Source organism: Mustela putorius, unplaced genomic scaffold, assembly GCF_011764305.1.
Source record: "Mustela putorius furo isolate JIRA1106 unplaced genomic scaffold, ASM1176430v1.1 tig00000127_pilon_pilon_pilon, whole genome shotgun sequence".
In the NCBI taxonomy this organism is placed as follows: Eukaryota; Metazoa; Chordata; class Mammalia; order Carnivora; family Mustelidae; genus Mustela; species Mustela putorius.
Genome location: NW_025421288.1, coordinates 2,830,772 through 2,855,528, shown reverse-complemented (window position 1 = coordinate 2,855,528; position 24,757 = coordinate 2,830,772). Strand labels below are relative to the sequence as shown.

The following is a 24,757-nucleotide window of genomic DNA, read 5'->3' as shown; positions in this document are numbered from 1 at the left end:
TCAGTTTTTAAAATTTATTTATTTATTTTTTAAAATTTTTTTTGCTCAGTTTTATTTATCAAAGTATAAGGCAAAAATGTCAGCTGATAAAGATATAAGGTGGAGACAGAAATAGTGGATTTGGGGACTGCCTAATATTAGATGGCATTATTAAGTGAAGTAGGATAGAAAGAGAGTGTATGTGTGTGTTAGTCCCATTCTTATGCTCTGACCATTTGCATGTTCAGAATAAATAATAATTAGGTTTAATGAAAGTTACACTTTAATAGCTTAAATTTTTAAGTTGCATTTGATTGCAATGGAACCTTACATAGGTAAGGAGCAATATATGGAAAAAGATTGCACTGAATGGATCATTTTTTTTGGATTGGATTAAAGCTTACTTGATATTTATCATGTGTTGCACAGGATGTGTTAATAAGGAAGGTTATTGAGAAGTATGATGAGATTATGCTTTTAATATTTAGCAAAAGTGATGGAGAGGTACATAAAGTAGAAGAATAATATTGCATATATTTATTCCCTCAGGAACAAAGGATTGGTTTAAAAAAGTGATTCTAATTGGAAGATAAATAGGAAGATTTAAAACTCATTTTGAATAAGAATGAAACAAAAGTTTAAGAGAAAATATTTGAATTGAAAGATGGAATAAGTCAACCAATACAGAAAAATAAGATGAACTCAGACAAAAACAGTAGAAAAATAGTTCCACTTTTAATAGGGGTGAAATAACTACAGATTATTCCTGCACAATATGCTGTAAATAACAATGCACACTTCTCACTATCTTTAGTATTATTAAATGCAAGTATAAGACCTATATATTAGGATTTTTTTCTTTTTTTTTTTTAAAGATTTTATTTATTTATTTGACAGACAGAGATCACAAGCAGGCAGAGAGGCAGGCAGAGAGAAAGGAGGAAGCAGGCTCCCCGCTGAGCAGAGAGCCCGCTGCGGGGCTAGATCCCAGGACCCTGAGATCAGGGCCTGAGCCGAAGGCAGCGGCTTAACCCACTGAGCCACTCAGGCACCCAGGATTTTTTTCTTGAATTGATTTTAACTGCACATCAGTTCATTTCTGAGGTTTCACATATCATTTCCTAGAAATAGAGCAAAGTAATGGAAATAATTTGAGATTACATAAATACATTCATCTGTCTACTCCAGGTAACAGTAGAGAAAAATGTGGTTCAAAAGTGTTAGTGAATTGGGGCACTTGGGTGACTCAGTCAGTTGAGCTTCTGACCCTTGATTTTGACTCCAGTCATAATCTCAGGGTCATGAGATAGAACCATGTGTCAAGCTCTACTCTGGATGCAGAGCTTGGTTGAGATTCTCTTTCTCTCTCTTCTCTCCCTTCCCCCCTCTCAACCCTACTTGCACTCTCTCTTTCTCTAAAAAAAAAAAAAAAAAAAAAAGGTGAATTAACCATCTTGAATTTACTATATCTGCAGATGGAGAACAAATTAAAAACAGAAATTTTGAATATAACTGCCATTGTGGAATTTGTTCTCTTGGGGTTTTCTGATATTCCCAATATCCAATGGATTCTTTTTGGAGTATTTTTAGTCATCTACCTAACTATCCTTATGTGCAATAGCATCATTATATTGATAATAAAAATTGACTCTGCTCTCCAGACCCCCATGTATTTTTTTCTCAGCAATTTTTCCTTCTTAGAAATCTGTTATGTAACAGTCACTATCCCAAGAATGCTCATGGACCTATTGACCAAGAAAGGAAATATTTCTGTCTTTGCCTGTGCTGCGCAAATGTGTTTTGTCCTTATGTTTGGAGGTTCAGAGTGTCTTCTCCTGACAGTGATGGCCTATGACCGCTATGTGGCCATCTGTAACCCTCTGCATTATACTCTAGTCATGAACCACAAGGTCTGTGTCCAGCTGGTGACTGTGTCATGGGTCAGCACAGCTCCAGTTGTAATTGGGCAAACATGCCAGATTTTCTCTCTGCCCTTTTGTGGGTCTAACATAATTAATCATTTCTTCTGTGACATTCCCCCAGTACTCAAACTTGCTTGCGGGGACACATTTGTGAATGAGATAGCAATCTATGTAGTTGCAGTGGTCTTCATCATGGTTCCATTTCTGTTGATTGTTTTCTCCTATGGCAAAATTATATCCAGCATTCTGAAATTGTCATCAGCCAAAGGGAGAGCTAAAGCCTTCTCCACCTGCTCCTCTCACCTGATAGTTGTAGTCTTATTCTATGGAACGGCTACCATCACTTATTTACGACCCAGACCAAATCAGTCTGAAGGAGTTGGAAAATTGATCTCTCTTTTCTACACCGTTTTGATCCCAACATTGAATCCCATTATATATACTCTGAGGAACAAAGACATCATGGTAGCATTGAGAAAACTACTAACAAAGTTATTAATGTGACTCAAATACATGCAATTATGGAATTTGCTTATGTGTTCATCATGTAGAGACAATAGAAAAAAAGGTCTTCTAGTTTTATTTCTCAATAATGATCATTAATGTCATCATAGAAACCTCACATTATATTAAGAAAATTTAGTTTTACAGGATTAAGTTTAGGGCTCTGTAAATCAAACACCATTTATCTCGGTTGCAGCAATCTAATTTGAAGATCCATCTGTCCTCTACTGTGAACTAGTGAGTTACGAGATTGCTTGAACAATACAATAATAGCTAACTCAGTGTGTTTTATAAGGAAGGTTTAGGGTCATGTGCTGTGATCATTTATTTTTTTAACCTTCCCTTTCCTTCAAATATATTTGCTGCCATTCCTTGTACTTGTGATTGAATTTAGTCAGTGACAAAATCCAGCAGCAGCCAAGATGGTGGAAGCAGGAGAATCAGTATTTTCTTTGCATTTGTCCTTCTATCTCTTGTCATTGTCCATGTTGCTTTAAGATTGCAAATCCTGAGAATTTTCCCTTTATTCTGGTGACATCATTCCCTCCCCCTTGTAGCTTCAGGTTTTGCTTTGATAATATCTATTTAGTATTACAAGACTCTGGAGTTTTCACTATATACTATCCAAATGGATGTGTAACACATTGAAATGTTGGTCCTTCTAAAATAAATGTCTATTTACAATCTGCAAATGTGCCGTATCTGAAAAAAAAAAAAAAAAGAAAAGAAAAGAAAAAGGACTTTGTAGATGTAATCAAGTCAAGGAAATGAGATCATCCTGATTTAAGGTGGGCACTATATTCCTTGACCAGTGGCCTTATGAGACAGAAAGGTAAACACAGCTTAAAAAATAGAGTCATCGAGAAGAACATGTGAAGGTGGAGGCAGAAATGGGAGTGATGCAGCCAAGAACCAAAAAGAGATCAAGAACCTCCAAGAGCTGGAAGAAACAAAGAATGAGTCTCCCTTAGATCTTGTAGAGGGAATGAGGAGAGACTGCTAACACTGTGATATTGGACTCTGGATTCTAAAACTATAAGAGATTCAATTTTTGTTGTTTTAAGTTCTTCAGTTGGTGGTATTTTGTTACAGTAGATCTAGGAAAGTAATGCACCATGTAAGTAGTCTTTTCATTGAATTGCTTCTATTTGAATCCTCTGGAATAAATTCTGTACCCTTTTTGGGAAGTAATTTGGCATTTTTTTCTTTTGAATGAAAAAATTAAAGTATTTGTCCTTTTATTTTAAAAACCATATCAATGAAGGGCGCCTGGGTGGCTCAGTGGGTTAAAGCCTCTGCCTTCAGCTCAGGTCATGATCCTGGGGCCCTGGGATCAAGCCCTGTGGCAGGCTCTCTGCTCAGTAGAGAGCCTGCTTCCCTTCCTTTCTCTCTGCCTGACTCTCTGCCTACTTGTGATCTCTGTCTGTCAAATAAATAAATAAAAATCTTAAAAAAAAACATATCAATGAAAACTCATCTTATAGAAATAATATTTTCTAAGAATAATTATTACCTGTATTTGTTTAAGAATTTTTATTAAATGTGTTTGTTCAAGAGTGTTTATAAGAGGTTTTTTGTTTTGTTTTGTTTTGTTTTTTTATAGTGCAAAAGGAAACAAGAAGCAAAGGGAAGGTGCTCTCAGTTGAAACATACTGAGATAGTGGAGTACATCTACACCATATAATATAAGCCAGCCTGTCAAGACAATATTTTAGATCCCCTTTCCTGAAGAATTTCCAAGCTTTCCTGACATGTGAGAAAGTAAATACATGCATAAAACATAACTATTTTTGTAAGACAAAGAAGGTTAGCAATCCATAACCTCATACACTAAAAAAAAAAAAAAAAAAATTAAGATTTAGTTTATTTATTTGTCAGAGGGATCCAGAGAGCACATGCAAGGGAAGCAGCAGGCAGAAGGAGAAACAGGCCCCCAACTAAGCAAGGAGCCAAACATGGGACTCAATCCCAGGATTCTGGGATGGTGGCCTGAGCCAAAGGCAGATACTTAACTGACTGAGCCACCCAGGTGTCCCAAAACAAAAGTTTCTTGCATATATATGATTATATATGTATTTGTATATATTTATATCATATATTACATATATATATATACATATATATATATATATAATGTAGATACACTGTTCTACTGAGGGAGGAAAAAGAAGCTATAACTAAACATAGAAGAAAAAGTATGAATTATTTTTAAAAGATTTTATTTATTTATTTGATAGAGAGTGGAATCACAAGTAGGCAGAGAGAGAGAGGGAAGCAGACTCCCTGCTGAGCAGAGAGCCCAATGTGGGGCTCGATCTCAGGACCTTGAGATCATGCCCCAAGCCAAAGGCAGGGGCTTAAACCACTGAGCCACCCAGGCACCAGAAAGTGTGAATTATTTTATGTCAATATGATTTTGTATTAATATTCTTCACTTACTTTGGAACACTGTAAAATTCAAACCTACTAATATATATTAACAATGCTGGTCTGTTTAGGAGTTAGCATATATTCCCCTTTGGATTCAGTTTTGCTCTTTGATGCTAGGATATCAAATGCTGGAATTTGAATGGAGATACATTTTATGTACAGATCAATAGCCAGATGAAAAGATGCATAATAGGGTGAGGTCAGGAAGCTCCCAAATGTATGAACTTCTGTCCTCATGCAGTGGGATCTGTCACTCTTTGGACACATGGATATGTTTACCCCACTGGGAGCTCTCTGAGCCCCAGCTTTAGGAATGTTTAAAGAGGCTTCATCACATAGGCAAGGCAGGCCATTAACTCTGGTTTCAGCCCCTCTCTCTTCTAAAGAAAATGGAGGTAAGGAGAGATGAAAATTCTAAGTTTCTAATCATGGCTTGGTTCTTCTGTTGATCAATTAGTCCTCATGCAAAAGTCATCCAGTACCCCACCCAAGGTTGCCTCATTAGAACAAAAGACACTCCTACTGCCCAAGAAATTATAGGAGTTTTAGGAGCAGGGTCAGGAACCAGGGTCAAAGACCAAATATTAAAACAAAAGGTGCTCCAAGTGTACTCATCAATTAGGAAATAACAAGAGTTCCAGGAGCACGGTGTCAGCAGTCAGGGCCAGAGATCAATATGTATTTCTTATTGAGGTCACAATATCATAATCATACCAATCAGGAAAAAAAAAGTTGAACAAAACAAAACAAAGGAATATATGTCCCTATTTAAGGAATGCTCTTCTTCTCTTTTCTGTGAATTCTTAATCTATTTAGTACACTTTTCCTTTCTTTTTTTTTTTCTTAATTTAAATTCAATTAGACAACATATAGTACACCATTAGTTTCAGATATAGGGTTCAATAATTTATCAGTTGTCTGTAACACCCAGTGCTCATCACACTCATCACATCATGTGCCCTTTTTAATGCCCATCACCCAATTACTCCATACCCCACCTCCTCTCCAGCAACCGGTTTGTTTCTTATAGTTAAAAGTCTCTCATGATTTGTCTCCCTCTCTGACTTCTTCCCATTCAGTTTTTCCTCCCTTTTCCTAAGATCCTCCACACTATTTCTTATATTCCACATATGAGTGAAACCACATGATGATTGTTTTTCTCTGATTGGCTTATTTTGCTCAGCATAATACACTCCAGTTTCATCCATGTCAATGTAAATGCTAAGTACTCATCCTTTCTCATGGCTAAGTTATATTCCATGGTATATAAATACTACATCTTCTTTTCCATTCATGTGTCAATGGGCATCTTGGTTCTTTTCACAGTTTGGTTATTATGGACATTGCCTTTATGAACATTGGCACATGTTGTGATGAGTACTAGGTGTTATATGCAACTAATGGATCTTTAAACACTACATGAAAAACTAATGAGGCTGCCTTCGGCTCAGGTCATGATCTCAGGGTCCTGGGATCGAGTCCCGCATTGGGCTCTCTGCTCAGCAGGGAGCCTGCTTCCTCCTCTCTCTCTCTGCCTGCCTCTCTGCCTACTTGTAATCTCTCTGTCAAATAAATAAATAAAATCTTTAAAAAAAAAGAAAAAGAAAACCAAAGCTAGTGGCTTCACAATGCCAGACTTCAAGTTATATTACAAGGCTGTGATTAACCAAGACAACATGGTACTGGCATAAAAACAGACAAATAGATCAATGCAACAGAATAGAAAACCCAGAAGTGGACCCTAAAATCCATGGTCAACTGAATTTTGACAAGGCAGGAGAGAATATCCAGTGGAAACAGGACAGTCTCTTCAATAAATGGTGCTGGGTACATAGGTGCATGTGGACAGCCACATGCAGAAGAATTAAACTGGATCATTCTCTTAGACCAGACACAAAGAGAAACTCAAGATGGATACAAGACCTAAATAGCAAGGCAAGGGAAACAAAACAAAAATGAACTACTGGGCCTTCATCAAGACAAAAAGCTTCTGCACAGTAAAGAAACGGTCAATAAAACTAAAAGGGAAATTATGGTTGGGAGAAAATATTTGCAAATGACATGTAAGATGAAGGACTAGTCTCTAAAATCTATAAAGAACTAAAACTTAACATCTCGAAAATAAAAAGGTAGTTAAGAAAAGGGCAGAAGACATGAACAGACATTTATTCAAAGAAGACATACACATGACCAACGGACACGTGAAAAAAAATGCTCCGCATCCCTTGGCATCAGGGAAATATACAAATCAAAACCACAGTGAGACACCACCTTACGCCAGTCAGAAGAGCAAAAATGAACAGGAGAGGAAACAACAAATGTTGGCGAGGATGTGGAGGAAGGGGAACCCTCTTACACTGTTGGCGGGAATGCAAGCTGGTGCAGCCATTCGGGAAAATGGTATGGATGTTCCTCAATAAGTTAAAAATAGAGCTACCCTATGACTCAGCAATTGCACTATTAGGTTTAGTACATTTTTCTATTTATATTTTGGCCTTTTTTTTATATTAAAGAACAAGCCAAGACCACTTCATTTGAGATATCATTTTTTAAGATTTATTTATATATTTATTTGTGAGAGTGCATAGGGAGAGGGAGAAGCTGACTCCCCTCTAAGCAGGGAGCCCAGTGTGGGGTTGGATCCCAGGACCCTGGGACTATGACCTGAGCTGAAAGCTTAATGAATCGAACTACACAGGTTCCCCAAGATATTATTTATAATTATTATTCCCATTGTATACATTCTATTTGACTTTAGTTTGGTGGATTATTTCTTTTATCATGCCGAATTATTTATTTTGACACATCCCTTTTTTTTTTTTTTTTCAAATTTTGTGTCCTGCCTTCTTAATTGTGAGCCATAAACTTTCATTATTCCACAATTGGTGGGAGGTTGGGGGAACCAGGTGGTGGGTATTAGAAAGGGCATGGATTGCATGGAGCACTGGGTGTGGTGCAAAAACAATGAATACTGCTACGCTGAAAATAAATAAATAAATTAATTAATTAATTAAAAAACAAACAAACAAAAAAGATCTTTTCTTTAGAACGCTTTCATCACTTCAGTCACTAAAGTATTTAATAATATATGCTCTTCACAAAAGTTCATTGTTCTTTCCTGTTGTCTGGAAACTGGTTGGCCAATTGTCTCGAGAGCATGTACTTTAAATGTCTGTATTTCACCAATTTGGTAGGCTATCTTTATTGAGTGACAAATTCTCATTTGTTTTTGAGTTTTGTTTTGTTTTGTTTTTCTCAATATTCTATTTTATATCATCAGAAGACCTCTGTACCCATGCCTGGCATTACACCTTCTGATTTTGCGGCTTGGAAGTTCTCAGCAGAGATACATTTTGGACACACATCCTTGTATCTTCAGCCTGGTTGGTTTCTCAGTCCCTCGCTGAGCTCTCATTTGGCTCCTTTGTGAGATCTGCTGCCCTCCTCCTCATCGCCTTCCATGATCTGGGGCACATGCTACTGATGGATCCCAGGTCAATTTCCTCATCATTTCCTGTTACCACATTGCTATTGGAGTTCTCTCTCTGAAATAGTTTCCTTTCCTAATCCTAAACTCATAGAAATCACTATTTACTAAACAACTGGAAGCAACATCCTATGTTTGACGTGAGAAATTGTTCTCAAACCATGATTCTTAAACAATCTGTTGGAACAAAATTGCCTTTCCTAGAATTGAAGCTTAGAATTCACAGACTCTTTGCTCTGAATCTTTCCCATGATCTCAGCTAGATTTCTTTCAGATTCTCATTTTACCCTAAGTAAAGCTTGAAAATATTCACACCTTAAAGATGTAAAAGGAAATTGGGAAAAGATTGATATGCCTGCCAAAGGAAGGGAACATTTCCACTTTTCAGATTAGCCTTAGCTTAAAATTTTAGATTTTTGAACCATGTGTAATTCACTCTACAGCTAAGTCTCAAGTTGTGCAGGTGACCATGAAGAAACCAATAGTATAATAGTTTTGTGCATAAAAATAGCATTTTTCATCAGAACATTTAACACAATGGTTACACAGGCCAGCTCTAACTAGTGATCAAGGAACCTATCACAGAGGAGAACATAAGAAAAACAAATTTGACATCTTGGTCTGATAGGAACAGACTCCCAATGGAGCATTTATAATAGAATAGGTAAGGTAAGAATCAGATGTGTGTCAATTTTGGATGGTCTCAGATAGTAGTGTTCAGTGCTCTGTTCCATGCCTAAGAAATGAAATATGCTGTCTGCTCTAGTCCATATAGGGGCTGAAGAGAAAGTATTCTGGGAAGGCTAAGAACTATGTGGAAAAATTAAAATACAACACATCAGAGATGCCATAGTGATACTTCTAATTAGAATCTAAATTTGTCAGGCTGAAAAGATCCCTGAGGTAGAGTTAAATAACTGCATTTAAAGAACAGTTCATGTTTGGAAAGAACAAATTATTATAAAGGTGGTTCACATATCTTTGATGACACAAGTGATTTTCAAATACAGTAACGAAACCATTAAATCCTCTATAGTGAAAAAAATCAGCAACAACCCAAAGAAGAAAGGTAAATACAAACTAATTTATACTGATACTAGGCTTAGATGATATTTTTAAATTTAAAACTTGCATTTAACACAAAGTAACACATATATCATTTTGTTACAATGACTTCTATATGTTTCTGATTTTATTAAATAAAATTTACAATGAAATAATGTTAATAAATAATGGGATTAAGTCATTTAGAAATACTGAAAACTGTAATAACTGAAGTAATTTTTCTAGGTATATGTAATATTATTGGAAATTTCATTTTGCACCAATACACTGTAAAAAAATAAGTGTTATATTTATGTATTCAACTTGATAATGTAATAAGAGATTTAAAGCACAGTAATCCATGAAATCATGTTACAACCATTGGGGAACCCAAAGAACATTTATTTTAAAGAAAACAAGTGATAGAATTAAGGACTTGTAAGATAAAGAAAAACAGTTTTAAATTCAATATTGTTTTTAAATTAATTTAAGGTTTAAGTTGCTAATATATACCAAATATATAAACATAACTGAAGCTTGTGTGGCTTCAATATTTAGTTGAAGTAGAGTGCTGTTTTACCTTCTCTTAATCATTTGTAGTTTTTCACATAATGGAGGCTTGGGTTTAAAGAAAACTCTTACAACATTAAGTTTTTTTTTTTTTTTTAAGATTTTATTTATTTATTTGACAGAAAGAGAGAGAGATCACAAGCAGGCAGAGAGGCAGGCATAGAGAAAGGGAAGCAGGCTCACTGCTGAGCAGAGAGCCCAATGCGGGGCTTGATCCGAGGACCCTGAGATCATGACCTGAGCTAAAGGCAGAGGCTTAACCCACTGAGCCACCCAGGCACCCCACAACATTAAGTTTTATTTCCCTTTATTAATAAGAACTTAAATATTTGTAAGAAAGAAACTAGTATAATATTGTGAGAGCTCATGGAGCAAACCTCTGCTCTTTCTGCTTTGCTCCACTCTTGAGAAATACATACACAAATCTTACTATTTCATGTTATATATCAATGATTTCTTCACCAAAATGCTGAGTTTGTACAACTAAAAATTATATTTTATTTAGCATGGTAATTTTCTTCATAATAAACATGAAATTATTTATATTAAATAAATGCCATTTTTAATAGAACTACATAAAGATTGGAATTTTATTCTTTTGTATATTAATCCATTTCTCCCCTTTAAGAATATGATTTTTTTGTTTTTTTATTTTAATTTTTATTGTGTTGTTAATCACCATAAAATACATCATTAGTTTTTGATTCAGTGTTCCAAGATTCATTGTTTATCCATCACATCTAGTGCTCCTGGCAATACGTGGCCTCCATAATGCCCACCACCAGGCTCATCCATCCCCTCAAAGAGTCCACAGCCTCTCATGATTCATCTCCTCCTCTGATTCCCCCCCTTCACTTTTCCTTTACTTCTCCTAGAATATGGTTTTATTTAAAACGTGTCTGCTGCTTTACTTAACTTCAGAATCAAATACTTGGCACGATCTTACGTGTAGCCATTTTCTAACCCCTATAAGTGATCCTAACTGGGAAAACAGCCATGGTCTTTACTTCCCAGGTCCTACACTAATAGTATAAAGAAAGGCTTACTAAAGGAATTAACCAAACTGCAGCAATCTTTGCTGAACAGTGATAGGTACTATAGGACTTAGGTTCACAGAATAGAGATAATAATATATACAAAACTATTGGTGGAGAATTCATGTCTGCAGAACGTGACATTTTTTATGACATTCTGATGATTGCTTTGAGGTCTCATTCCATTTCCAGATTAATCACTTGATGCAAAGAAAAAGTAAATTAGAGAATTTTTTCATGCTGCTTAGAACAGAGAGTACAATTCAGAAGAATAAGTTTTAGTTTTTAATAACAATGATAACAGCTACCTTTAGAGAGACTTGTATGAGTACCAGGACTTCAAATTGTTTTACATGTGTGAAATGAATACATTAATATAAACATCCTAAGTGTCAGCACAGTATTTAGCCAGTTTTGTAGTTGGGTGAACTATAGCATGAGGAGATTAAGCATCTCTCATGAGGTCATAGAACTAGCAGGTGGTGAACCCTTGATTTAAATCCAGCCCATCTTGGCAGTGAATTCCATATACATGACATTATAGTATGCTGTTTGGGGGACAAAGTCCAAACCCACCAGAATGGAGAAATGAAAGGCAGACCTGCGACTGACCTTGAGCCAAGAAATTCTAAGGATACAATATCTAAGGATTCATTCACTCTCAGGATTCAACAACACAAATTCAGCTCTGAGAATGAGTGAGTGCCTCTCAATTTTGTACCTGAGCTGTCTCACTCACCTTACCTTCGTCCTGGGCTTGATGAAAGGAAAGAATGAAAAAATAGACATGATGACCAACAAGTAATGCAATAATTGTTACGACCTTAAGACTAAGGACTTAAGAACATATTACCATACTCATAGCATATTAATTATAATTATAAGACCATAACTAATAATAAATCAGAATAAAATTGATAGGTAATTTTACCAATATTATCTCATTTAATTATCACAAATAAGAAAGCAACTTTAAAAAATTTAAATGATGGCTTAATGTCACACAGATAATAAATCATGAAGTTAGGATTTAAACTCAAGTCCAACTAAAAAAAATAAATAAATAAGCCACTGGTGCACCTGGGTGCTTCAGCTGGTTTAGCATCTGACTCTTGGTTTTGGCTCAGGTCATGATCTCAGGGTTGTGAGATTGATTCCCACATCAGAATCTGAGCCTGGCACAATCTGTTTGGGATTCTTTCTCTCCCTCTCCCTCTGCCCCTCTCCTGATTCTCTCTCTATCTCAAATAAATAAATAAAATATTTAGAAAAGAAACACTGACTTGTAATCATAACACCTATGTACACATGATCACATTATCTATCATTAGTAAGTCTCAGTATTCTTATCTCTGAGAAGTGAGTTTAGAAACTGTTTTGTCAAGTGTTTTTTGAGGAACAAAAGAGATAGTGGAGATCACACAGCACACAGACCCATACCTCCCCACCCCCACACCCACACACATACCCACAAGGAAAGAACACACTCCAGGCTATCCTTGTTTTCCCAGGGTCACCCTTTTTATTATTTGTATCTGTATCCATGCTCCCAGGCAACTTCTCCTGAATGAAACCCTTTTATAGTCCCCATTTGGTATCCTACCAAAAACATTTGTCTTATTTCCCTATGTGTGATAAAATACTCCTCTATTTTTTTGTAAATTTCCTAATGATATTAACTGTATAATAAGAAAATAAATGAGTAAGAAATAAAGTGATAAGAGGATATTGAAGAGTTCAATTAGGCAGTTGAAAATATATGGGGAAGACAAAGTCTGATGTAGTTCTACAGAAGTGTGGTAGAGGAAACCATAGGAAAGTACAATAGCATCGTCAAGGAATGTAATTAAGAATGGGATCATATGGCATAGCAGGAGATCTGTTTTCAGTGATTGCCAATGTTTCCAGTGTCTGTGCTGAGCAAGGCATAGTTTGGTTTATCCTGGGCTGTATTCAGAAAGTATATGGGATGATCTTAAAGGAAATTTCAAGGGAGTGTGTACAGTGATAATCCACAGGATCCAAACTGAGAAAGTGAGAATTACACGAATGGTAATATTATTAAATTAGAAACAATTACAGTGATTATGAAAACCAATGTAGATACTCTAATACAATTTAGAGAATAGGTACTGATGCATTAAAGTAAAATAAAGTACATGCTCAATTGACCCTTTCCACAGATGAAACACCAAGGAAAATCACAAGAAGAAAATCTGACTGAATTGATAGAATTTGTTCTCTTGGACTTTGCTGATGTTCCCCATCTCCAGTGGCTTCTATTTGGAATTTTCCTAGTCACCTATATTGTTATTGTGATGAGTAATGGCATCATATTTCTAATAACAAAATTGGATCGTGCTCTCCAGACCCCTATGTACTTTTTCCTCGGCAATTTTTCCTTTTTGGAAATCTGTTATGTTTCTGTTACTCTCCCCAGAATGCTTATGAACCTTTGGACCCAGAGAAGAACAATTTCTTTAGTTGCTTGTGCTACACAGATGTGCTGTGTTCTTGTGTTGGGAGCCACAGAGTGCCTTCTTCTGACAGTGATGGCCTATGACCGCTATGTGGCCATTTGTAACCCTCTGCACTACCCTCTAGTCATGAACCACAAATTTTGCATCCAGCTGGTGGCTAGCTCTTGGGTCAGTGGAATTCCAGTCCAGATAGGGCAGACATTCCAGATTTTTTCTCTGCCCTTTTGTGGCTCTAATTTAATTGACCACTTCTTCTGTGACATCCCCCCAATACTCAAGCTTGCTTGTGGGGACACATTTGTGAATGAAATGATGGTCTACATAGTTGCTGTGTTGATTGCCACGGCTCCCTTTCTTTTGATACTTATTTCCTATGGCAAAATCATCTCCACAATCCTTAAATTGCCATCAGCCACAAGTCAGGCCAAAGCCTTCTCCACCTGTTCATCGCATCTTATGGTTGTGGTGTTGTTCTTTGGATCAGCCATTATTACCTATTTAAGACCCAAAACCAGTCACTCAGCAGGGACTGACAAAGTGCTTTCTCTTTTCTACACTATTGTGACTCCCATGTTTAATCCCCTCATATACAGTCTAAGGAACAAGGAAGTCATAAAGGCATTGAGAAGATTGCTATGTAAATAATTCACTTCATTAAAAATGTGATACTTGCAGTAATTGATTCTTTATGTATTGGTGTTGAGATTTCAACAGATATTTATATTAATTTCTAATATCTGTCTATACAATGGTAACTTTTTTCTAAATTAAAAATTACTTGTAATGTTCTAATGTGTCAAATCATATATTTGTGCACATTTTATCAAATAACAAGTCATTCCATTGGTAATTTCATAGTTTTCTCATGTTTTATTTTCCTCTCTCAGTAAGAACTTTTGACAAGATTCAATGTAATGAACTTAGTTGTAATATGGGCTTTGTTGTTTCACTTACGGAAAATCATATCATTCATTTCCGCAGAGTTGCTTTTGAGAGTTGCTTTTGCTTTAAGAACTGGCTCGACAACAAACATTAAAATAAATAAATATGTATCTCTTGCAATGACTCTACAAAAAATCATTAAAGAAAAATGCACCTTTCACTGGAAACATAGTTTTATAAACTATTGGTGCACTAATACCAATCAATATTAAACACAATTTATGCTACTACCAGATTAACCATTTCTATGTAATACAGTTTTATGATTTGATAAAAGTAAATATTGTTATTAAAATATTTGCCTGTGGGTTGCCTGGGTGGCTCAGTGGGTTAAACCTCTGCCTTTGGCTTAAGTCATGATCTCAGGGTCCTTAGATCAAATCCCGCATCAGACTCTCTGCTCAGCAGGGAGCCTGTTCCTCCTCTCTCTCTCTTTGCCTGCCTCTCTGCCTACTTGAGATCTCTCTCTGTCAAATAAATAAATCTTAAAAAAAATAAAATAAAATATTTGCCTGTAATAAAAAGAGGTGAGAAAGTTATGGGAATGTATGTTCAATGTACTTTTCTAGAGATGATAGTGAGATGGGAAAATTAGGGAAAAGGAATAAAATTTTATAAAATATATCTACTATAGGGGTACCTGGGTGGCTCAATTGGTTGAACACTGGATTATGGCTTCACTTGAGTTGTGAACTCCCAGTGGTGGGATCAAGCCCCGCATAAGCCTCAGCACTAGGATTGGAATCTGTTTAAGATTCTCTCTTCTCGGGGCGCCTGGGTGGCTCAGTGGGTTAGGCCGCTGCCTTGGCTCAGGTCATGATCTCAGGGTGCTGGTATCGAGTCCCGCATCGGGCTCTCTGCTCAGCGGGGAACCTGTCTCCCCCCTCTCTCTCTGCCTGCCTCTCTGCCTACTTGTGATCTCTCTCTGTCAAATAAATAAATAAATAAAATCTTTAAAAAAAAAAAAAGATTCTCTCTTCTCTGCCTCTCTCCCTACTTGCTCATGCTCTCTCTCTCTCAAATACATACATAAGTAAAATCTTTAAAAATATATATCTGTTATAAAAACACAGATATTACACACCTAACTTGTATACAATATACACACATACTGGAAGTGATCAACAAAAATATGATCATCAATGTAAATTATGGGTATATTAGGGTAAAACATTCTATTATTTTCTCCTTTGTTTTACTGATATTTATAGTTTATTGCAATAAGCAGTGTTATTCATGTAATCATGAAATGTGAATATGTATTCATAAATATGTCTTCATTGTATATGAGGAAAATCATTACGATTCATTGTTTGTATTGTTTCTCTATTTGTACTGATGTAATTAACCTTATTAATTGTCAGTATTTATGCCTAAGAATCCTTGTGTATGCAGGCAACAGATCTATAAGGAACCATGACCTGTCACCAGTACTTCCAATTAAAAAAGAATGTGCTGAAGATTGCATTTGCTTTTAAAGTTTTAGTCCATAAGTGAAAAAGTCAGTTCTACTCATTTCATATGAACATATCAAAACTAAAAATATGATGTAAATCATTGGCTATAAGAACAAATTAATAAAATAGAAACATAATATGAACAATAAAAAATGCCAGGAAAATTTCCAAGCAGAAATTATATCATTCCTGAAGCTATTATATGTGGAATGGAGTGAGGCAGTTATAAAAAATTCTCTCCATTTTCATTGTCCCTCCTGCCTAAGATAGGAAAAAAAAAAGTTGAGATAGAAGATATACCAAAGGTGAAAACATTTAAAAAATAACTCTAATAGATGTCATCAAATCTAACATTTTTATAGAAGGGCAAATAAAAGCTATGTTCTTGGAGCACTGTGATTATTTTTTGCTGGATAGTGAAGTTCCATAGCTTCCTCCCAAAATCTGTGAACAGTATCAACAATTATTTTCTCACTTAACTAGTCAACCTACAAAGTATAGACTAGATATTAACTGACTGAAATTTAAGTAAAAATCTGAAACAAACAAGAAAACAGGAACCACTTACAGTGATAATTATATGCTGAAAATTTATTTGTCCCACTAGTTTTTAAATAGGATAATGTGCAGCAAATAGATGTGCTTTGTAAATTACAAATATCTTTCTTGTCAAGATAAACTTTTATTTATTTTTAAATTGTGTTAACAATTCATTCACAATTCTAAGAAGTTGACTTTTCTTCTTTGTAACAGACATTTATTTACACAACTACTCATGCCTGTGTGAATTTGTGTCTCTGTGTGTGTGTATATATGTGTGTATATATGTGTGTGTGTGTGTGTGTCTGTGTGATGGTTCTTTGAGGGTCATTATTCTATGGCAATCAAAATATTTCTAAAACAGAGAGTCCATTAATAAATCAATAGGCTTCTCCATATATTTGGTTTCTGTACTGAAAGCATATGTAAACATTAGGAAATTGTTTTATATCCTAAATCAAAATAAAAGGAAAAGACACTTCAGGAAAGCTTTGCTCTTTTGTTATTCAAGTGGGATCACATTTAGAATCACAAGTAAAATCAGGTGACTAATTTGACAAACTGCTTTCTTTCACTATGATGAGGAAGATAATAGATGACAATGGGAAAAATTCATTAGAAAAAATGAAAGTAGTTAATTAATTAGAAAACATTTCTAGGGCACCTGGGTGGCTCAGTGGGTTAAGCCTCTGCCTTTGGCTCAGGTCATGATCTCAGGGTCCTGGGATCGAGTCCCACATCGGGCTCTCTGCCTGGCAGGGAGCCTGCTTCCTCCTCTCTCTCTGCCTGCCTCTCTGCCTACTTATGATCTCGCTCTGTCAAATAAATAAATAAATAAAATCTTTAAAAAAAAAAGAAAATATTTCTAGAGGCTTATACTCTGAAAATCAATTGACTAGAAGCAAGAAGAGATATGGCGTAGAAGAAAATAATGTGATATGGAGAGTTGATAGAAAGTTAAGTGATATTCCATGTCTGGAAACTGTGATAGGCCCTGAAAGCCCAGGAGCCCAAATATTTTCTGGTGTATGACTTGAGAAGCCAAAGCAAAATAGATTCTGCTCAAAGGTTTAAAAAGGCAGGGAAATTTGAAGGCTGTTATAGAAGGATTTGTATTAACATAGTGGCAGTTAAAATAATTTCCATGTTTAAATGTGCAGCCTTAAAAAAAAAAAAAAAAGTGCAGGGGCACCTGGGTGTTTTGGTCCGTAGAGTGCCAGACCCTTGAGTTCAGCTCAGGTCATGATCTCAGGTCCTGAGATCAAGCCCCAGGTCAGGCTCTGTGCTGAGCTTGGAGTCTGCTTAAGATTTTCTCTCTTGGGGTGCCTGGCTGGCTCAGTTGGTTAAGAATCTGCCCTTGGCTCAGTTCATCACATCAGGTTCCTGGGATGGAGCCTGCAACAGGCTCCTAGCTCAGTGGGGAGTCTGCTTCTCCCTCTCCCTCTGCCTCCCCTCCCAACTCATGCTTCCTCACTCTCTCTCACTCACTCTCTCTCATGCATGCACTCTAATAATAAATAAAATCTTTAAAAAGAAAAAAAAATTCTCTCTCTATTCTCCTTCTGCCCCTCCCCTCTTACACTCTCACTCTCTATTAAAAAAATATGTGCAGCTTTCATTCACTAGAAAACTAGATTTTGTCAAATGCCTCCTTCTCCAAAATTCTTGAATTTTCTTTTTTTTTTTTTTAAGATTTTATTTTTATTTATTTGACAGACAGAGATCACAAGTAGGCAGAGAAGCAGGCAGAGAGAGAAGGGAAGCAAGCTCTCTGTTGAGCAGAGAGCCGGATGTGGGGCTCGATCCCAGGACTCTGGGATCATGACCTGAGCTGAAGGCAGAGGCTTTAACCCACTGAGCCACCCAGGTGCCCCCAAATTCTTGAATTTTCAACAAAAGTTTTTGGATCCAAGATCATGATTATGTGTTCATAATATTACAGTGGGATAGTGATATGAAACATTATTTCCATTTTATAGACAGAGTAGTTGATACAAATAACAACAGAGTCTCTCAAGGATGCATATTTAGGGTAAATTAGAAATAAAAATCTTGATTCCTGAACTAATGTTGTTTTCATTATACCATAGCATGTGATTATCAAAGAAGAAAACAAAATAGCATTCTCATAAATATTGTAATTATCTTCAACACCCTTATCTTTATTACAATGGAGAATATGTTTAATTCCTGATACATGCAAGAAAATACGTGAAGTAGGTTAAGGTATTTATACTTATACATACTTTAAAAAAAAGATGACATAGAGCATCATGTTAACTGTAGAAGTTTAAAATGCAAGTCCCTAAAAATGAAGATTCAAACTTTTGTATCAAATGTTGCAATTAAGATGCAAATCCTTATAAAAAGGACCTAATCTGAAGGGACAAATATCTACAAGGATAACAAAACTTATAAAGTGGCATAATTGTTGGGTAAATGAAACAGTCAAGTATTAACAAGAATGTTTAGAAATAAAGACTGAGTATCCTCTGAGTTGCACATTCAAAAGAGAGAAGTGGGTGTTAAGTACAATGTTAATAAATGCCCTAAATCTTCTTACCCTTAAGATATTTATGATTGATTAGTTCTTGATTTTACCTGCACTTTCCCGTAAAATAGCTTTATTTTATAGAAATGAGACAAGGATAAAATGGGAAAGATTAGTCACTGTTACACTAATTTAATTATAACTTGTAGGAAGACATGTTGGGCATCTTCGATATGTACATATTACTATTTGTGATATTAAGTAATTGTGTATGAAACTTTGCTTCTTGTTTTCTCCCCTTTACAGTTTCAAATGGGTTCTTTAAATTAAGTGTGAAAAAAGTTATAAACTGGGGTGGCTCACTTTTAAAAAAAAGTCGTAGATTTATTTTTCACTGCAACTTTGATAATTCAAGTAAGCGGTGGCAAAGCATTCTGAGAAGTTAGAAATACATTTCAGAAACAGGTATAAAGCACAATGATGAAATTATTTTATTTTATTTTATTTTGGTCAATTAATTAACGTATAGTGCATTACTAGTTTCAGAGGTAGAGTTTAGTGATTCATCAGTTGCATGAAACACCAGTGCTCCTCTCATCAAGTATTCTCCTTAATGCCCATCACACAGTTACTCTGTTCCCCCACCCACCATGAAAAATATTTAAAACAAAGTGATAGGGCCAAGTCAGATGTTTGACTTTCTCTGGATACACATGGAAACATTTTCTTAACTAATACTGAGAAAGTGTATATAATTAAAGATTTTCATTTTGCTTTTAATTTCTGTTTACAATTTAAAATATGATATATAATTTGTCTTGTGTTCACTTCCTCAACACATATCTAGTGTAAACCTATCACAAAGAAATGAATGGGTCATAGATACAGGTGGGAATTACAGCATGATATTTGTAAATATTTGGCAAATAGGAAAGGTCAGCCCTATTTCTTCCACACTTTTTTAAAAACAATTCTAACAGTTGAAATTATCTAAAAATTTTAAAGGTAGGTAAATTATAATATGCTGTGGAAAAAAATTGTCTTAAAGAATAGAATATTTGGGGCCCCTGGGTGGCTCAGTGGGTTAAGCCGCTGCCTTCGGCTCAGGTCATGATCTCAGGGTCCTGGGATCGAGTCCCACATCAGGCTCTCTGCTCAGCAGGGAGCCTGCTTCCTCCTCTCTCTCTCTGTTTGCCTCTCTTCCTACCTGTGATCTCTCTCTGTCAAATAAATAAATAAAATCTTTAAAAAAAAAAAGAATAGAATATTTGAGAATTGATTAATTGTCTTGTTAAAGAAGAAGCCACAAGTGACTTCAGGCCAGAACTCTCAAATACATAACTGCAAAGGATTACATAGTAATTCTGAACATTGCCATCGTCAACATGAATAGAGAGACATTAAATTATATTTCTGTGATAACCATGAGAAAAATTTATTAAAAAAGTGATCTGTAAGATGCTCACACTCTTTTCTTGAGTAATAATTTTTTCAGGGCTGCAATCACGTCCTTGTTCCTGAGGCTGTATATCATGGGGTTAAACATCGGAGTCACTATGGTGTAGAAAAGAGAGAGCAGTTTGTCAGTTCCTGCAGAATGACTGGATTTGGGCCTTAAGTAGGTGATGGAAGCCGAGCCAAAGAACAAAAGCACCACAATGAGATGAGAAGAACACGTGGAGAAGGCTTTAGACCGGCCCCTGGCTGAGGGAAACTTCAGGATGGTGGAAATAATTTTCACGTAAGAGCCTAGTATAAGTAGAAAAGGAATCATGGCAAATAATATAGCAACTACATAGACACACATTTCATTAAGTGAGGTGTCCCCACAGGCCAGCTTGATCAACGGGGGGATGTCACAGAAGAAGTGATTGATTTGATTAGAACCGCAAAAAGGCAGGGAGAACACCTGACACGTTTGTCCTATCTGGACTGGAATTCCACCGATCCAGGCACCGGCAGCCAGCTGGAGGCACAACTCGTGGTTCATGACTAGAGGGTAGTGCAGAGGGTTACAAATGGCCACATAGCGGTCATAGGCCATCACTGCCAGCAGGAAACATTCAGTGGCTCCGAGCATAAGGAAGAAGCACATTTGAGTGGCACAGCCCAGCCTGGAAATGCTTCTATCCTGAGTCCAAAGATTGACCAAAATCCTGGGGAGAGTGACAGACACATAACAGATTTCCAAGGAGGAAAAATTTGCAAGAAAGAAATACATGGGTGTTTGAAGAACAGAGTCCACCCTCGTAATTAGTATGATAAGACCATTTCCTGTTACGATGAATATGTAGATGAGAAAGAAAATTCCAAATAGAAGTCCCTGGAAGTTTGGAAGGTCAGAAAACCCTAGGAGGACAAACTCCACGACTGAAGATAAATTTCCTTCTCCAGTCTGGTCTCCGGGTATCATCTGTGAAAATAAAGAATTCGAGATGTGAAGTCACTTTATCTGGCCGAGTTGTAGTTTGCTTAACTATAAAATAAGAGCACTGCACTTTAAAAATGGACAAGTCCCTAGCAATGATTCCTAGGGAAACATTTGCATTTGATGTTAAACTGTGATTTAAAAAAAAATGTTCATTCTTTCACTATTATCTACCAGAAAACATTGTCAGGGATTAGGTCTGCTGAAAAATGGTATATTTTCTTGTTATTGATAATGAGTAATGCTGTATTTTGCTATCAGCTTTGATGATAGCAATATCAAAATCTAATTGGAATCACATTAATAGAAATAATATTTATAGCAAGCCATTGGACAATTTTGCTTAGAATGACCTTTTCCATCAATTCCTCTCTCTCGTTATTTCTTTTAAAATATTTCTATTTATTTACATTTGGATTTAAGCTGTCTCAAATATTTTTTGTGACATATATCATTAAATTTTAAGAAATGAGCTGAAGAAAGTAATTTCCTGGGTGATCTCTGTGATTTTGTTTGTTTGTTTTATAATAGTTTATTTCAACTGGAAGAAGTCATTCAAAAGTGGCTCTTAATAGGTAAAGAGATATTTACCAAATTGCAAATACTGCATTTAAATGTTAATTCCTGAGGTGAAAAGTCATGTTTTTCATTCAAGACTTAAGTCAAAGGGAGAAAAATCTGAAAGGGTTTTCTTTTTTAAAGTGTCCAAGCAGAAGGTTGCCCTTCCTACTCTGATCCTATGTTCATTTTGCCTATTTCCATCCTATTTCATAAAGTATTCTATAAGTTATGCAGAGGTCCCAGTTCCTTTAGCAGGTTCTCCTAGACAATCCAACTCCTTCCCAAGTGTACCAAGAGAACCTTGTTGAATTCTCTAAGAGTCTAATTCACCTAGTACTCAAATAATGGAAAGTTCTGGAATGATGGATCATTCCTATGGTACTGTGCAAAGGCTGTGCATGTATTCCAGTATCTGGGGACTGCATGTAAGCAGGTAACTCCGGGAGCAGGGATTCAATGCTGTGGTAGGTGCATTCACAGGCACTGTCTTACTCGATCCTCACAATCGTGCTGGGAGGTAATTCTATCACCATTTCACTTGTAAGGTAACTTCAACTTTAAATATTCTATGAACCAACCAAGATCACAGCAAATAAATGGCATTATTGAGGTTTGAATTCAGGCTTAGGTGCAAGTAAAAGTCCAAATTACTTTTATTACAACACGTAAAACCAGGAGACCATAAAATATGGGTACTTAATGCACATAAACGACTCAACATGTGTTTCATTCATAAATGGATAAAAACTCCCATTACTAACTGGCAAGCACTAGACACTCCACCAGTGGTGGGTGTGGGATACTGTGTTTGTATTCATACTGTGTTTGTATTCATCTCTCTCTCACCCGTCACACAGTAGTCCTGTCTTTAGTCTTCTCTAGTATTTTAACCAGTAAACACTTTGGAAAAAGAGAACAAAGTAGAATTAAAAAATAACTGGAAAATAAATTGGAAACAAATAATCTACAACTTACGAAGTCACTCATTGGCTCAAATGAGGTTTGATGCAAGTTTTGAATAAGAAGTAATGATGAATATTTTTTTTAATTTCACATACATTATAAACATAGAGTTATACAATAAAGACTGTTGAAATGTAGGAATCAGAATCATCCGTGTCTACACAGTTTCTAATTCCCTCCCTAAATATTATAATATCATAAAAGCTTTCCTTAATATAATATTAGGTAGCATTTTTTCTATGAATTTGTTAATTTTCAGCTTATTCCATAATGCCACTCATAAGCAGATTTACTAAAATATTGAAAGATATCATATATTGATCAGATATAGTGCAGGGTTTATAAATGAATCTTCAGTTTTTTAAAATATTTTATTTATTTATTTGACAGACAGAGATCACAAGCAGGCAGAGAGGCAGGCAGAGAGAGAGGGAGGAAGCTGGTTCCCTGCTGAGCAGAAAGCCCCAATGGGGGGCTCGATCCCAGGGCCCTGAGATCATGACCTGCACCAAAGGCAAAGGCTTTAACACATTGAGCTACCCAGACACCAGAATCTTCAAGTTTTTAATTGAAATTAAATTGAAGTAAATTGAAGACAACTGAGTTAGAATCAGTGCAGATATCCAGCAGTCCCAGAATGTAAACCCTATTCTAATTCCACTATATATTTCAGATTCTGTTTGGCAGTTTTTACTGATATGATTTCATATTTAAATATGACGGATTTTATACCTTTCATGATTTTGTCTAATCTCCAAAATTTTCCAGTGAAATTATAATGTTTTGCAATTCAAAGATGGTTTTACCCATATCTTCCATAAAGCGGTACACCTTTTATTTTCTCAAATGACTCTTAAGGAATAAATGAATCAGGAACCAGAAGACGTTCAAGCAACAGGAAGGAAGGGAGAAAAGAAGGCAGAGGGGAAGGAAGGAAGGAGGAAGCAGGGGATGGAAAAGTCCCAACCGGAGGTTTCTTCTAAGCATTTTCATAACTAATATTTAACCTTAATGATTAGTAATATATGGTTTCCAATATTTTTAATCCACTAAATTCACACCTAGAATTGGAGAGGAGATTGTACTACAAGCATTGTCTGATTGCATGTATGTGTTCCTTCATTACGCCTAGAGACCGAGAAGGTCATGTTCTACTCTGAAATTAACACTACGTTCAGTCTTTCTCAAAAGCCCTTCAAGCTGAAAGGTAAACAGAGGCTTGATTCTTTTGTGCATTTAATAGATGCAATTTCATTGCAATCAGACTGTTTTTTCTCAGGGACACAGGAAAATTTCTGTTTTAGCTAGCTAATGACCTCAGAACTCTAAATCCCCTTGGATAAGGACAAAGACAGGCAGTTACATTTGCAGTTCTGGTCTGTAGTATTTTTTTTTTAATCAGAATAAAGCTAATATCAATCTATTTTTAAAGATTTCATTTATTTCTTTGAGAAAGAGAGAGAGCACGAGTGGGGTGGGATTCAGAGGGAAAGGGAGAAGCACACTCCCCACTCAATCCCAGGACTCCGGGATCATGACCTGAGCCAATGGCAGATGCTTAACTGACTGAGCCACCCACGTACCCCTCAATAATTTTTTAATGACCTAAAGTTTCAGATTTCATGACAGTGTTTCCTTAGAAATAATAATTTATTTCATTGATGGCAGGGTACAGACTTATATTTAAAATACCCAGCTACCACCTTACTAAGTTTTGCTATATTAGAATTCTTACTAAGAATTACTGTATTAAAATAATTTTCTTTAAAACTGCCCCAATTATTAAATCAGTTTTGTTACATTATGAATAATGCTACCTTTCAAAGTGGGAAATTTTAAGTGCTTTTATCATTTGTCTCTCTGATCTCCTCAAAGGAAAAAAAGAAAGAAAAAGTATAGATGTGGCATGAAATACAGTTTTAACT

General features: G+C 35.9%; 3 protein-coding genes across 3 annotated transcripts; 2 read left to right on the top strand and 1 right to left on the bottom strand.

Annotated features, from left to right (window-relative positions):
* The first annotated feature begins 1,436 nt into the window (after positions 1-1,436).
* LOC101677981 (olfactory receptor 10AG1-like) lies at positions 1,437-2,405 on the top strand. Its single transcript, XM_004781672.3, has one exon. The coding sequence runs from the start codon at positions 1,455-1,457 to the stop codon at positions 2,403-2,405; it is 951 nt and encodes a 316-aa protein (XP_004781729.1). The 5' UTR covers positions 1,437-1,454.
* Positions 2,406-13,129: 10,724 nt separating this feature from the next.
* On the top strand, positions 13,130-14,095 carry LOC101678269 (olfactory receptor 10AG1-like). The gene is given in 1 exon segment (XM_013050585.2): positions 13,130-14,095. A coding segment is annotated over 1 exon segment (966 nt).
* Positions 14,096-20,342: 6,247 nt separating this feature from the next.
* LOC101685618 (olfactory receptor 10AG1-like) lies at positions 20,343-21,320 on the bottom strand (the record flags this gene model as incomplete). Its single annotated transcript, XM_004781693.2, has 1 exon — positions 20,343-21,320. A coding segment is annotated over one exon (978 nt), but the record flags the coding sequence as incomplete, so codon positions are not given.
* Positions 21,321-24,757: the final 3,437 nt, after the last annotated feature.

Bases quoted from the DNA above. Each gene is read 5' to 3' on its own strand.
- LOC101677981 (XM_004781672.3), top strand. From the start codon at position 1,455: ATGGAGAACAAATTAAAAACAGAAATTTTGAATATAACTGCCATTGTG.